This window comes from Heptranchias perlo, chromosome 20 (assembly GCF_035084215.1).
Source record: "Heptranchias perlo isolate sHepPer1 chromosome 20, sHepPer1.hap1, whole genome shotgun sequence".
Lineage (NCBI taxonomy): Eukaryota > Metazoa > Chordata > Chondrichthyes > Hexanchiformes > Hexanchidae > Heptranchias > Heptranchias perlo.
The window spans coordinates 11,974,278-11,987,937 of record NC_090344.1 but is presented as its reverse complement, the minus strand read 5'-3'; the positions used below and the strand labels follow the sequence as shown (position 1 = coordinate 11,987,937).

The 13,660-nt window shown below is 44.5% G+C and overlaps 1 protein-coding gene across 1 annotated transcript in view; it reads left to right on the top strand.

Moving 5' to 3' along the window:
• Positions 1-13,660, top strand: part of LOC137335918 (deleted in malignant brain tumors 1 protein-like) — a 50,982-nt gene that overhangs the window by 25,933 nt on the left and 11,389 nt on the right. The window contains exon 6 of the mRNA XM_068001434.1: positions 2,140-2,454. Within this exon, the coding sequence (XP_067857535.1) occupies positions 2,140-2,454 (315 nt within the window). The remainder of the gene's footprint in view (positions 1-2,139; positions 2,455-13,660) is intronic.

Below are 13,660 nucleotides of genomic sequence, written 5' to 3'. Positions count from 1 at the left end.
CAGCAATGACGGCTGGTCAGTAGATTGGTTCATTACTAAACTACATCAGACTAAAGGGTTTCACTCCAGCACGTTTCATTAATAAATGGCTCGACCTACTGTTTAATCTATCCGTGTGAATCCATTACGGATGGCACCAAATTGAGGGGGGGGGGGGTGGACAGCTAATACTGAGGAAGAATACAACAAAATTGCAGAATGTTTAAATGTCCATTTAATTTCAATATAGACAAGTGTGAGGTGGTGCATGGTGGTAGGTGGAATAAGCAGGCCACGTAAAGCTGGGAAAAATAGCAGTCGAAATGGCGCAGAGGTACAAAGGGATCTGTGGGTACAGATTCACAAATCATTAAAAGTAGCAAAGCAGGTCAACAAAACCATAAAAAGTGCAAACAAAGAGCTGGATTTCATTTCTAGTGGAATAGAATTCAAAATCAGAGACGTTTTGTGAAACTTAAATGTGAGCTTGATTCGAACACACTTGTAGTCCTGAAAGGGTACAACTATCAGGAAAGACTGAACAGGCTGGGGCTCTTTACCCTGGAAAAGACTGAGAGGTGACCTGATAGAGGTCTTCAAAATTATGAAGCGGTTCGATAGGGCAGAGGTGGAGAAGTTGTTTCCATTAGTCGGGGAATATAAAACTAGGGGCCATCAATATAAGATAGTCACTAATAAATCCAATATGGAATTCGGGAGAACTTTGTTAACCAGAGAGTGGATAGAATGTGGAATTCGCTACCACAAGGAATGGTTGAGGCAAAAAGCACAGATGCATTCAAGTACATGAGGGAGAAAGGAATAGAAGGATATATTCATAGGGTGACGTGAAGTAAGGAGAGGGGGGTGGGGGGCTCGTGTGGAACAAAAACATCGGCATAGATCCGGTGGGCCGAATGGCCTGTTTCTGCGCCGTCAAATTTTTAAAAATTCTATACAACATCTCACGTTGCTGTAGCACAGAAATCCTGTGGTCGTAATTAAACCGTTACAAATGTTACCGGCTTAAATGTATCAGTCAACATAAAATTAATCGCAAAGATGAGATGTGCTTTTTCCTGGAAACCTTCGGCGTTAATTCGGCAGCAGATAAATGTTTTTCCAGATGAGTTTACATCTGGTTTGCACGTTTCTGCATGTGTTAAATAGAGAACAATGTAATGTTGAGTGAATGGATCCTCTCGTCCTCTCCTTGGTTCACGATCACTCTTCTAGTGTCATGAGCTTTATCTTTATCACAGCCCGTCATTTCCGATAATTGACTTGAATACGTTGCTAAAATCAATAATTAGTTGGCTGGTTCCTATTGTTTGAACAGATTTATGTCCCGCGATGCGAGAGTAAAATTGTTTTTCAGCTTTGTCGAAATGACCGTTGAAATTGTAAAATTGTGGCTGGGAGGAACTTGTGAAACTGACCCGGTTGAAATTCGTGCCTTTCTGGTCAGTGGGGATCTCGGTCAGAAATACACCAGTAACCAAGTGACGGATTTACACGGTGCACCTGTTGTGCTCCAAATCAAACAGGGCCATGAATTTTACAGAGTAGTGATCCAGGCAGTGCTGAAACTAACAATCGCCCGTTTACTTGTGTCTGGATTGTGTGTCTACTTCCTGTAAAAAAGTATCGTTATCTTCAAATATAGGTCCCAGTGATCACCCGCCACTCTCCACATATGGTGAGGGCCTGATTGTGGCAGCTCTGCACCCTGACACCGTGATCCAATTTACAAAGAGCCTTTATACTGGCCTCAATGTCAAAGGATCAAATCCTGTCACTAACTCAGGATCCGCTCCCTATGGGAAAGGGAACCTGAGAGGCAGTTAATAGCTGTTATGACCATGTGAGCACTGCCTGAACCCGGCCTCCATTTAATGGATGAGGCAAAGTGCGAGTGGCCAGGAGTCATTTTCTGACCGAGCTCCTGCCATCGATCGCAGCACTTCAACCACCGCCGGCCTGGGCCGGTCGCCCTCTGATTTATCTCCCAATCTCCGGAGCAGCGGCTGGTTTCGGCTCGGTATTTCTCCAGAATCTCTTCACCCGAGATCAGGAGACGGCAGAAAGGATGTGCGCGCAACCCGCCTGTCTAACTGGGAGTTTCAGGTTATCCGCTGTTATTAATTTATTCTTCTTCAGATGAAGGTTGGCCGCCGAGACTGACGAATGGAGGAAGCCGCTGTGACGGGCGAGTGGCGATTTACTACAACCGCAGCTGGGGGCGAGTGCGGGATAATCTCTGGGATTTAAATGATGCCAACGTGGTCTGCAGACAGCTGGGCTGCGGCTATGCGATATCCGCTTATAACTCTTCAAAGTACGGAGAGGGTGAAGGGCCCGTGTGGGTGAATGATGTCCAGTGTAAGGGAAACGAGTCGCAGCTCCGGGACTGCAGCTCATTCACATTGAATCAGAGTCTGACTGACAGCGAGGATGTCGGCGTGCTCTGTTCAGGTGAGTGAATGGTGACATTTGAGGAGACATAAACCACCTTTATTAGTGATCTGAGAAATAGAGAATGTAGATCCAGTGTTCATTCGTTTCGATGCAAATTGGTTATTTAGCACAGAATGTGAGCCGACATGGGAGAAAATTCACAAACATTGCGCAAGAATAGGAGAGATTTTCCCGCTAAATGTGGAGCAGACTCTCGACTGCAGCAGGCATCACCAAGGGCGTTGTACCACTTGTTTGGCAAAATGTTTGAGCGTTTTAAGGATAATGAGAACGGTTGGGGTTATGGAAATAATGCACAAAGAAAACACTTGGCTTGAGATGTATTATCCGGTGCAAGGAAATCACCCCTGGCGTTGATCTCGGTTAGTGGGTGGAACAGTTTTTTCTTCAGCTGCCTTCTCACTGACAGTCTGAACGAGGTTAAAGCGCCACCCCGCGGCCAAACAAGGATCACCAGCTTTCCAGACACATTGCTTGTGAGGTAACAGCGCCATCCATTGGATGAAATAACAGAAGCAGATGGGGTCTTTCGAGAACCACCCATTATTTTCAATGGACTGGTATCTCAGTGGTAATCAGGTAAATAAATATCAAAAGCGAACATTTCGACATATGTATTCTGTATTTGTGCTTGGATTGTTTTTGTAGATTTCTCGAACACGAGAGACGAGACAGGAGAAGAGAGGAGAATGTAGATTGAGTAGAACTTCACTTCTCTGGGAGTTTGGTGCTAGAGTGAGTTCAGTCAAACTGCAGGCACATGTTTTAATTTAGTCACTCAGACACGGCAGGGAGGTAGTGCAGAGAGTTCGGGTGAGTTTTATGGAGTGAGCTTTGTCGGTGGTCGTGTATTACTATGATGGGAGGAGGAAATTACAAAGGGACATCGGCAGAATGAAGGAGTGGGCAAAACTATGGAAGATGGCGTTTAATGAAGGGGAGTGTGAGACCATCCGCTTTGAATCTCAAAGGGCAAATTTTAACATTGTCTCAATGGGAAGAGACCAAAAACTGTGGAGAAGCAAAGAGGTTTAGGTTTCCAGGCACACAAATCACTAAAAGCTAGTGCATAGGTACAAGTGGTAGTCAAAAGGCTAATCGGATGTTGACCTTTATCTCAAGGAGGATGAAATACATAGGGGAGGAAGTGATGGTTCAATTGCATAGAGCATTGTTTAGACCCCATCTGGAGCAATGTGTTCAGATTTTAGCATCACAGTTCAGGAAGGATACATTAGCCTTCAGATTTGTGCAGGGCAAATGTTTAAATTATGAGGACAGATTGCATATACTATGTTTGTATTCTTTTCAGCATAGATAATTGAGGGTGATTGTAAACGAAAATAAGGAAACCGCGGACATGTTAAATAATTATTTTGCATCAGTATTTACAGCAGAGGAAGAGGATAGCATGCCAGACACCCCAAGGAAACTAATTTTGAATCAGGGCCGGGCGTCACCATAATTAATGTCAGCAAATTAACAGTAATGAAGAAAATAATGGCACTGAAGAGTGACAAATCTCCAGGCCAGATGGTTTCCATCCCAGGATTTTGAAGGAAGTAGGTGAGAACATTGCAGAAGCCCGAACTACAATCTTCCAAAGTTCTGTCAATTTAAGAACCGTTCCTTTACATTGGAAAATTGCACATATCACTCCGCTCTTTCAGAAAAGTGAGAGAAGGAAACCAGGGAATTATCGACCAGTTAGCCTAACATCTGTTGTCGGGAAATTACTAGAATATAAAACTAAGGATAGAGTGACTGAACTCCTTGAAAACTTTCAGTTGATCAGAGAGAAACATCATGGATTTGTAAAGGGTTGGTCATGCCTGATAAAACTGATTGAATTTTTTGAAGAGGTGACTAAAGCAGTCGACAGGGGAATGTCTATTGATGTCTATATGGACTTCAAGAAGGCATTCGGTAAAATCCCTCATAAAAGACTGTTAGCCATATTTGAAACTCATGGAATTGAGGGCAAATTATTGGCCTGGTTAGGAATTTGACTGAGCGGCAGAAGACAGAGAGTAGGGATAATGGACACGTACTCAAATTGGCAAGATGTGACTAGTGGTGTCCCAAAGGGATCTGTGTTGGGGCCTCAACTATTCACTGTATTTATTAATGACTTAGATGACGGGATGGAGAGTCACAGGTCCAAGTTTGCCGATGACACGAAGATAGGCAGCATTGTAAGCAGTGTAGATGGAAGCTTAAAATTACAGAGAGATATTAATAGGTTAAGTGGATGGGCAAAACTATGGCAAATTGATTACAATGTAGACAACTGTGAGGTCATCCGCATTGGACCTAAAAAAAGATAGATCAGATTACTTTCTAAATGGTGAGAAGCTCGAAATAGTGGAGGTCCAAAGAGACTTTAGGGGTTCATGTACATAGATCATTAAAATATCATGGATAGGTACAGAAAATAATCAAAAAGGGTAATGGAATGCTGGACTTATATAAGTAGAGGACTAGGATACAAGAGGGTAGAAGTTATGCTACAGCGATAGAAATCCCTAATTAGACCACACCTGGAGTATTGTGATCAGTTCAGGGCACCGCACCTTAGGTAGGATATATTGGTCTTGGAGAGAGTGCAGTGTAGATTTACTGGAATGATACCTGGACCCCAAACGAGGGCTAAATTACGAGGAGAGGTTACACAAACTAGAGTTGTATTCCCTGGAATTTTGAAAAATGAGGCATGATTTGATCAAAGTTTTCAAAATATTAAGGTGAACTGATAGGGTGGATTGAGAGAAACTATTTCTGGTGGTTGGGGAGTCCAGGACTCGGGGACATAGCCTAACAATTAGAGCCAGGACTTTCAGGAGTAAAGTTAGGAAACACTTCTATACGCAAAGGGTGGTAGAAGTTTGGAACTCTCTTCTGCAAACGGCAGTTAATGTGTGCTCAATTGTTAATTTTAAATCTGATATTGATAGATTTTTGTTAACCAAAGGTATTAAGGGGTATGGGGCTAAGGCGGGTCTCTGGAGTTTGGTCACAGATCTGCCAGGATCTTACTGAATGGTGGAACAGGCTCGAGGGGATAAATGGTCTATTTATGTTCCGATGATCGAGGCATTTAAATGATAAAGGATTCCAAGAGTAGATAATGATACTATTTCCTCTGTTGGGGAATCCAGAACGAGTGGGCATAATCTTAAAATTAGAGCTAGGCCGTTTAGGAGAGAAATGAGGAAATCTATTTTCACCCAGAGGATAAGACAAACCTGGAAGTCTGTTCCCGCAGACGGCTGTGGATTCTGGGTCACTTGACACATTCAAGACTGAGATAGATAGACTTTTGTTGGGTAAGTGGATCAAGTGATATGGCCCAAAGCCGGTATATTGGGTTAAGATACAATACAGCCATGATCCAATTGAATGCCAGAACAGGTTCCAGTGGGGGTTGGTGGTGATTGTCCTCCTCATCTTCCTCTATTCCTCCCCTTCTCTCCAGCATCACTTGCACTAAGTGACGAATATCTGGAGCAGGGGCGCCTACTGCTGGAGCAGAACCTGGTCACGTCCCACAGTATCAGAGGCTGAGTGCATTCGGGATGCGGTTGATGGGTGATTCCACAATCTGACAATTACAGCCAGGATGTATAGAAACATACAGCACAGAAGGAGGCCATTCTTCCCATCTTGCCTGTGGCAGCTCATTGGAAGAGCTATCCAATGAGTACCACTATCCGGTTACTTCCCCATAGCCCTGCACTGTTATCCTTTTCAAGTATTTATCTATTCCCTTATGAAAGTTACTATTGAATCTGCTGTCACCACACTTTCAGGCAGTGAATTCAGGATCATAGCAATTCGCTGCGTAAAAAAACCTCCTCATCTCCTCTGGTTCTTTTGCCAATTATCTTCAATATGAATCCTGTGGTTTGCCGACATTCCTGCCAGTGGAAACAGTTTCTCGTTATTTACTCTATGAAAATCCATCATAATTTTGAACACCTCAGTTAAATCTCCCTCTTAACCTTCTCTGGTCTGGACTGGGAATTCCAGATGTTGAACAGGGAAAGTGCAGCTGCAAGTCGTGGTTTTGAGAAGTCCCAGAGAAAGTTTAAACAGTTAGACAATAGTCTGAGATTGTAATATTTGAACGACTTTGTGCCATACGCTGGCCAAGTAAGGCCGAGGATGTCTGGACAGTTTAGCGGGTGGTTTAGCTGCTGGGCGAGGGTCTTCACATTCTTGGGCCATTGGAAGTAACTCTGGAACAAGCAAAAGAGGTACTGAAGATACAGTCTGTATCTGAACCAAATGGCCTAATGCCCTTGCGGATAGGTTAACAGGACCATTTGGAGAAGCTAAACTAATATTTCCAGGGTCGGCGGAACGTGTCGGCTTTGGACTAGAGGTAAAACATGATTAGTAACACAGTTGGCACAGAATAAGACTTGGCTGCAATAAACAATAAGAAATATCACTGGAGGAGGAAGGGAAAGCAAGAGGTTTCCAGGAAGTGAGGGATGCACGAAATGTATCAAAGTGGACAAGAGTTTGCCGGATTTAGGAGAGAGCTGCACAGAGTAGGACAGGAGCGCCCAGAGGTGTGGCAGAGGGAGGCGGAGGGACAGGAGGCCGGAATCAGAGGGACAAGGAGTACAGGGGATGGGGGGCTGGGTGAAGTTGAGAGATGGGGTGTGGGGACACCATGGGGGAAGGGGATTGTAAACTGGCGGTGTGGGAGGGGTGGTGGGTTAGGTTGAGAGATGGAGTGGGTTGACAGTTTGGGGAGAAGGGACTGGAAACTCTCGGTGTGGGGTGATGTGGGGCTGGAGATGGTTGTGAGATGGGGTGGGGCTGAAGCCATGGGGGGCGGGGATTTAAAGTGACACTTACGGGAGAAAGTTAAATTAGAAAATTAGAAATGGGAATCAGATGACTTTCTCAAATAATCGGGTCGGGATAGCTGATTATTTATGTGCATACATAAGGCATTGGAAAGATTTTTGAAGAATTAAAAAAGTTATGAATTACAGCTGGACATGACCGAATCGCTATAACAAAGAGATGCCTTATTTTTGGCAAGTTGGGGACCTTTATATTCCTGGAAACCATAGTTACAATGTGGTGAGGAGTTGAACTCCCCATTGCAATTTTTTCCCTATATCTCATTAACATTTATCCCCTTGGGCCCTTTCTCAGTCATTCTATCTCTGAACCATTTGTGCATGACTTTGTCACCTCATGAATTGGCCACCTTACTGCCCTCCCATACTCCACTCTCCAGAAACTCGACATTGTCCAAATCTCGGCTGCACATTCTCTGTCCCAAAACAATTCCTCACCGTTCATCATCCCTGTCCCACAACAATTCCTCACTCCCCAGCATCCCTGTCCCACAACAATTCCTCGCCACCCATTATCCCTGTCCCCGCTGATAGTCTTCTACAGGCATGTAAACAGTAATCGGGTAGTCAGAGGAGGGGTCAGGCCGATTAGGGACCATAAAGGATATCTACTCATGGAGGCAGAGGGGACGGCCGAGGTACAAAATGAGTACTTTGCATCTGTGTTTATCATTAAAGAAGATGCTGCCAGAGTCTCAGTGATGGAAGATATAGTTGAGATACTGGATGGGCTAAAAATGATAACGAAGAGCTACTAGAAAGGCTAGCTGTACTTAAAGTAGGTAAGTCACTTGGACTGGATGGGCTGCATCCTAGGTTGCAGAGAGAAGTAAGGGTGGAAATTGAGGAGATACTGGCCGTAATCTTTCAAATATCCATCGATAAGGGGATGGTGCCAGAAGACTGGAGAATTGCCAATGTTGCACCCTTGTTCAAAAAAGGGTGTAAGGATAAACCCAGCATCTAAAGGAATGTCAGTTTAACCTCAGTGGTGGGGAAACTTTTAGAAACTATAATCCGGGACAAAATTAACAGTCACTTGGACGAGCGTGGATTGATTAAGGAAAGGCAGCACGGATTTGTTAAAGGCAAATCGTGTTTAACTAACTTGATTGAGTTTTTGGTGAGGTAACAGAGGGTAGATGAGGGCAATGCAGTTTATGTGTCGTATATATGGACTTTAAAAATGCGTTTGATAAAGTGCCGCATGGTAGGCTTATCATCAAGATTGCAGCCCATGGAATAAAGGCGGCAGTCGCAATATGGATACAGAATTGGCTAAGTGACAGGAAACAGAGTAGTGATTAACGGTTGTTTTTCGGACTGGAGGGAGGTGTACAGTGGTGTTCCCTCGGAGTCGGTGCTGGGATAAAACTTGAAAGGGTAGTAAACAGTGAGGAGGATAGTGATACATTTCAAGAGGATATAGACAGGCTGGTGGCATGGGCAGACACGTGGCAGATCAAATTTAACGCAGAAAAATGTGGAATGATACATTTTGGTGGGAAGAACGAGGAGAGGCAATATAAACTGGAGGGCACTACACTAAAAGGGGTACAGGAACAGAGAGATCTGGGGGTATATGTGCAAAAATCGTTAAAGGTGGCACGGCAGGTTGAGAAAGCGGTTAAAAAAGCATACGGGATCTTGGGCTTTATAAATAGAGGCATAGAGTACAAAAGTATGAAAGTCATGATGAACCTTTCTAAAACACTGATTCGGCCACAACTGGAGTATTGTGTCCAGTTCTGGGCACCGCACTGTAGGAAAGATTTGAAGGCCTTAGAGAATGATTCCAGGGATGCGGGACTTTAGTTACATGGATAGACTGGAGAAGCTGGGGTTGTTCTCCTTGGAATCGAGATGGTTGCGACGAGATTTGATAGCGGTATTCAAAATCATGAAGGGTCTAGACAGAGTAGATAGAGAGAAACTGTTCCCATTGAAGGTAGGGTCAAGGACCAGAGGGCATAGATTTAAGGTGGTTGGCAAAAGAACCGAAGGTGACATGAGGATAAACTTTTTTACACAGCGAGTGGTTCGGACCTGGAATGCACTGCCCGAGGTGGTGGGTGGAGGCAGATTCAATCATGGCCTTCAAAATGGAACTGGAAGGCAAAAATTTGCAGAGCTAAGGGGATAGTGGAGGGGAGTGGAACTCGCTGGATTGCTGTTGCATAGAGTCGGGTGGACTCGATGGGTCGAATGGCCCCCTTTGAGCTATAACTTTTTAATGATTCTATACACAATTCCTCACCACTAATTATCCGTGTCCCCGCTTATATACAATTCCTCACCACCCATTATCACTGTCCCCGCTTATATACAATTCCTCACCACCCATTATCCCTGTCCCCAATGATATACAATTCCTCACCACCCATTATCCCTGTCCCCAATGATATACAATTCCTCACCACCCATTATCACTGTCCCCGCTTATATACAATTCCTCACCACCCATTATCCCTGTCCCCAATGATATACAATTCCTCACCACCCATTATCCCTGTCCCCAATGATATACAATTCCTCACCACCCATTATCCCTGTCCCCGCTGATATACAATTCCTCACCACCCATTATCCGTGTCCCTGCTTATATACAATTCCTCACCACCCATTATCCCTGTCCCCGCTTATATACAATTCCTCACCACCCATTATCCGTGTCCCTGCTTATATACAATTCCTCACCACCCATTATCCCTGTCCCCGCTTATATACAATTCCTCACCACCCATTATCCCTGTCCCCGCTTATATACAATTCCTCACCACCCATTATCCATGTCCCCGCTTATATACAATTCCTCACCACCCATTATCCCTGTCCCCGCTTATATACAATTCCTCACCACCCATTATCACTGTCCCCGCTTATATACAATTCCTCACCACCCATTATCCCTGTCCCCGCTTATATACAATTCCTCACCACCCATTATCACTGTCCCCGCTTATATACAATTCCTCACCACCCATTATCCGTGTCCCCGCTTATATACAATTCCTCACCACCCATTATCACTGTCCCCGCTTAAAAACAATTCCTCACCACCCATTATCACTGTCCCCGCTTATATACAATTCCTCACCACCCATTATCTGTGTCCCCGCTTATATACAATTCCTTACCACCCATTATCACTGTACCCGCTGAGATACAATTCCTCACCACCCATTATCACTGTCCCCGCATATATACAATTCCTCACCACCCATTATCACTGTCCCCGCTTATATACAATTCCTCACCACCCATTATCACTGTCCCCGCTTATATACAATTCCTTACCACCCATTATCACTGTCCCCGCTGATATACAATTCCTCTCCACCCATTATCCCTGCCTCCGCTGATATACAATTCCTCACCACCAATTAGCCCTGTCCACGCTGAGCTACTCATCCTCACGGCACATTATCTAAGTCCACACTGATGAAAAATAGGTCCCCACCACACATAACCCAGTCCACACTGATCTAAAACAGATCCCCACAACGCATAATCCCAGTCCACACTGATCGACAACAAATGCTCCCACACATAATCCCAGTCCACACTGATCTACAACAGATCCCCACAACGCATAATCCCAGTCCACACTGCTCTACAACACATCCCCCCACACATAATCCCAGTCCACATTGATCTACAACAGATCCCCCACACATAATCCCAGTCCACATTGATCTACAACAGATCCCCCCACACATAATCCCAGTCCACACTGCTCTACAACGTATCCCCCCACACATAATCCCAGTCCACACTGATCTACAACAGATCCTCCCACACATAATCCCAGTCCACACTGATCTACAACAGATCCTCCCACACATAATCCCAGTCCACACTGATCTACAACAGATCCTCCCACACATAATCCCAGTGCACACTGATCTACAACAGATCCTCCCACACATAATCCCAGTCCACACTGATCTACAACAGATCCTCCCACACATAATCCCAGTCCACACTGATATACAACAGATCCTCCCACACATAATCCCAGTGCACACTGATCTACAACAGATCCTCCCGCACATAATCCCAGTCCACACTGATCTACAACAGATCCTCCCACATATAATCCCAGCCCATGCTATTCTATAACAAGTCCTCATTGCCCATCATCACTTTCCACACTGACCTATAAGGCATCAGACTTATATTCCTGCAGCCGCCTCTAAATGCTGACGTCTTCATCCCACCCTATAGCTGCAACTCTATCCAATCCTACATCCCCAAGCCCTGTGCCCTATGAGACCGAGATCCTCCGTGTTGAAACCATCTTTGCCCCACTGTTAGCAAAACATTCTGCTGACTCGCTACTCTCTGGTATCTCCTGCTAATCTCCTATGTCTCTCCGCTTCTCTCTCATTTTAAAAACCTTCTCAAAACCCATGAGATTGACCCAGATCTTCGTCACACCTCGTCTTTTGGAGAAAAATTTGTTTGCAGTGTAGCTGGGTTTTCAAAAAGGCCTTCAATTGGCAAATTGACATCTCACTGAAGGCTGGTTGTAAATGATCTATCGTATCATTAAGTATTCTTAATGAATACTTTCCGTCTGTCTTCATAACAGAGGTTGTAGTTAAGGAGTAAGAGTGTGAAATACTGGATGCAACAAACATAGTTGGAGAGGAAGTATTAAGGGGCTTAGCATCTTTGAAAGTAGATAAATTGCCAGTTCCAGATGAAATGTATCAGATTCTGTTAAGAGAAGCAAGGGAGGAAATAGCAGAGGCTCTGACCATCATTTTCCAATCCCCTTCCTGGCTACAGGCGTGGTGCCGGAGGATTGAAGAACTGCTAATGTTGTACCGTTGGTTAAAAAGAGAGAAAAGGATAGACCTCGTGATTACAGGCTAGTCAGTCTAATCTCAGCGGTAAGCAAATTATTTGCATAAATTCTGAGGGACAGTATAAACCATCATTTAGAAAGGCACGGGTTAATCAAGGACAGTCAGCATGGATTTGTTAAGGGAAGGTGGTGTCTGACGAAATTGGTTCATTTTTTTGGGAAGGTCGATGAGGGTCATGCATTTGCTGTCGTCTGCATGGATTTTAGCACGGCTTTTGACAAGGTCCCACATAGCAGACTGGTCAGAAATGTAAAAGCCCATGAGATCCGAGGAAAAGTGTCAAATTGGATCCAGAATTGGCTCAGTGGCAGGAAGCAAAGGGTAATGGCTGACGGACATTTTTCTGAATTGAAGGCTGTTTCCAGTGGGGTTCCGCAGGGCTCAGTACCAAGTCCCTTGCATTTTGTGGCATATATTAATGATTTATACTCAAATGTAGAGGGCATGATTAAGAAGTTTGCAGATGATACAAAAATTGGCATGTGGTTGATATTGAGGACAGCTGTAGACCGCAGGAAGATATCAATGGACTGGTCAGGTGGGCAAAAAGTGGCAAATGGAATTCAATCCGGAGAAGTCAGAGTTAATGCATTTGGGGAGGTCTAACAAGGCAAGGGAATACACAATAAATGGAAGGATACTGAGAGGTGTAGAGGAAAAAAAGGGACCTTGGAATGCATGTCCAGAGATCGCTGAAGGTAGCAGGACAGGTAGGCAAGGTGGTTAAAAATGCATACGGGATACTTTCCGTTATTGGCCGAGGTATACAATATAAGAACAGGGAGGTTATGCTCGGACTGTATAAAACATTAGTTAGGCCACAGCTTGAGCATTGCGTACAGTTCTAGTAACCACATTATAGCAAATATGTCATTGCACTTGAGAGGGTACAGAGGATATTTCCGAGGATGTTGCCAGGACTGGAGAATTTCAGCTATGAGGAAAGATTGGATAGGCTGGGGCTGTTTCCTTTGGAACAGAGAAAGCTGAGGGGTGCTTCAATTGAGGTGTATAAATTTATGAGTCGTCGAGATAGAGTGGATAGGAAACACCTATTTCACTTAGCAGAGAGGTCAGTAACCAGGGGGCATAGATTTACATTAATTGGTAGAGGGATTAGAGGGGAGCTGAGGAAAGGTTTTTTCACCCAGAGGGTGTTGGGGGACTGGAAGTCACTGCCTGAAAAGGTGGTAGAGGCAGAAACCCTCATCATACTTAAAAGGCACTTTGATATCTACTTGAAGTGCCGTATCCTACAAGGCTACGGACCAAGTGTTGGAAAGTGGAATTGGGCTGGGTAGTTCTAATTCGACCGGCACAGACACGATGGGCCAAATGGCCTTCTTGTGCGCCGTAAATTTTCAATGTTTCTACATATGATATAAATGGAGATGAAGCAGCATTGGTAGAAAGGTGGTTTTCAGACAAGAAGCTAAGTGTTGGAGTGCG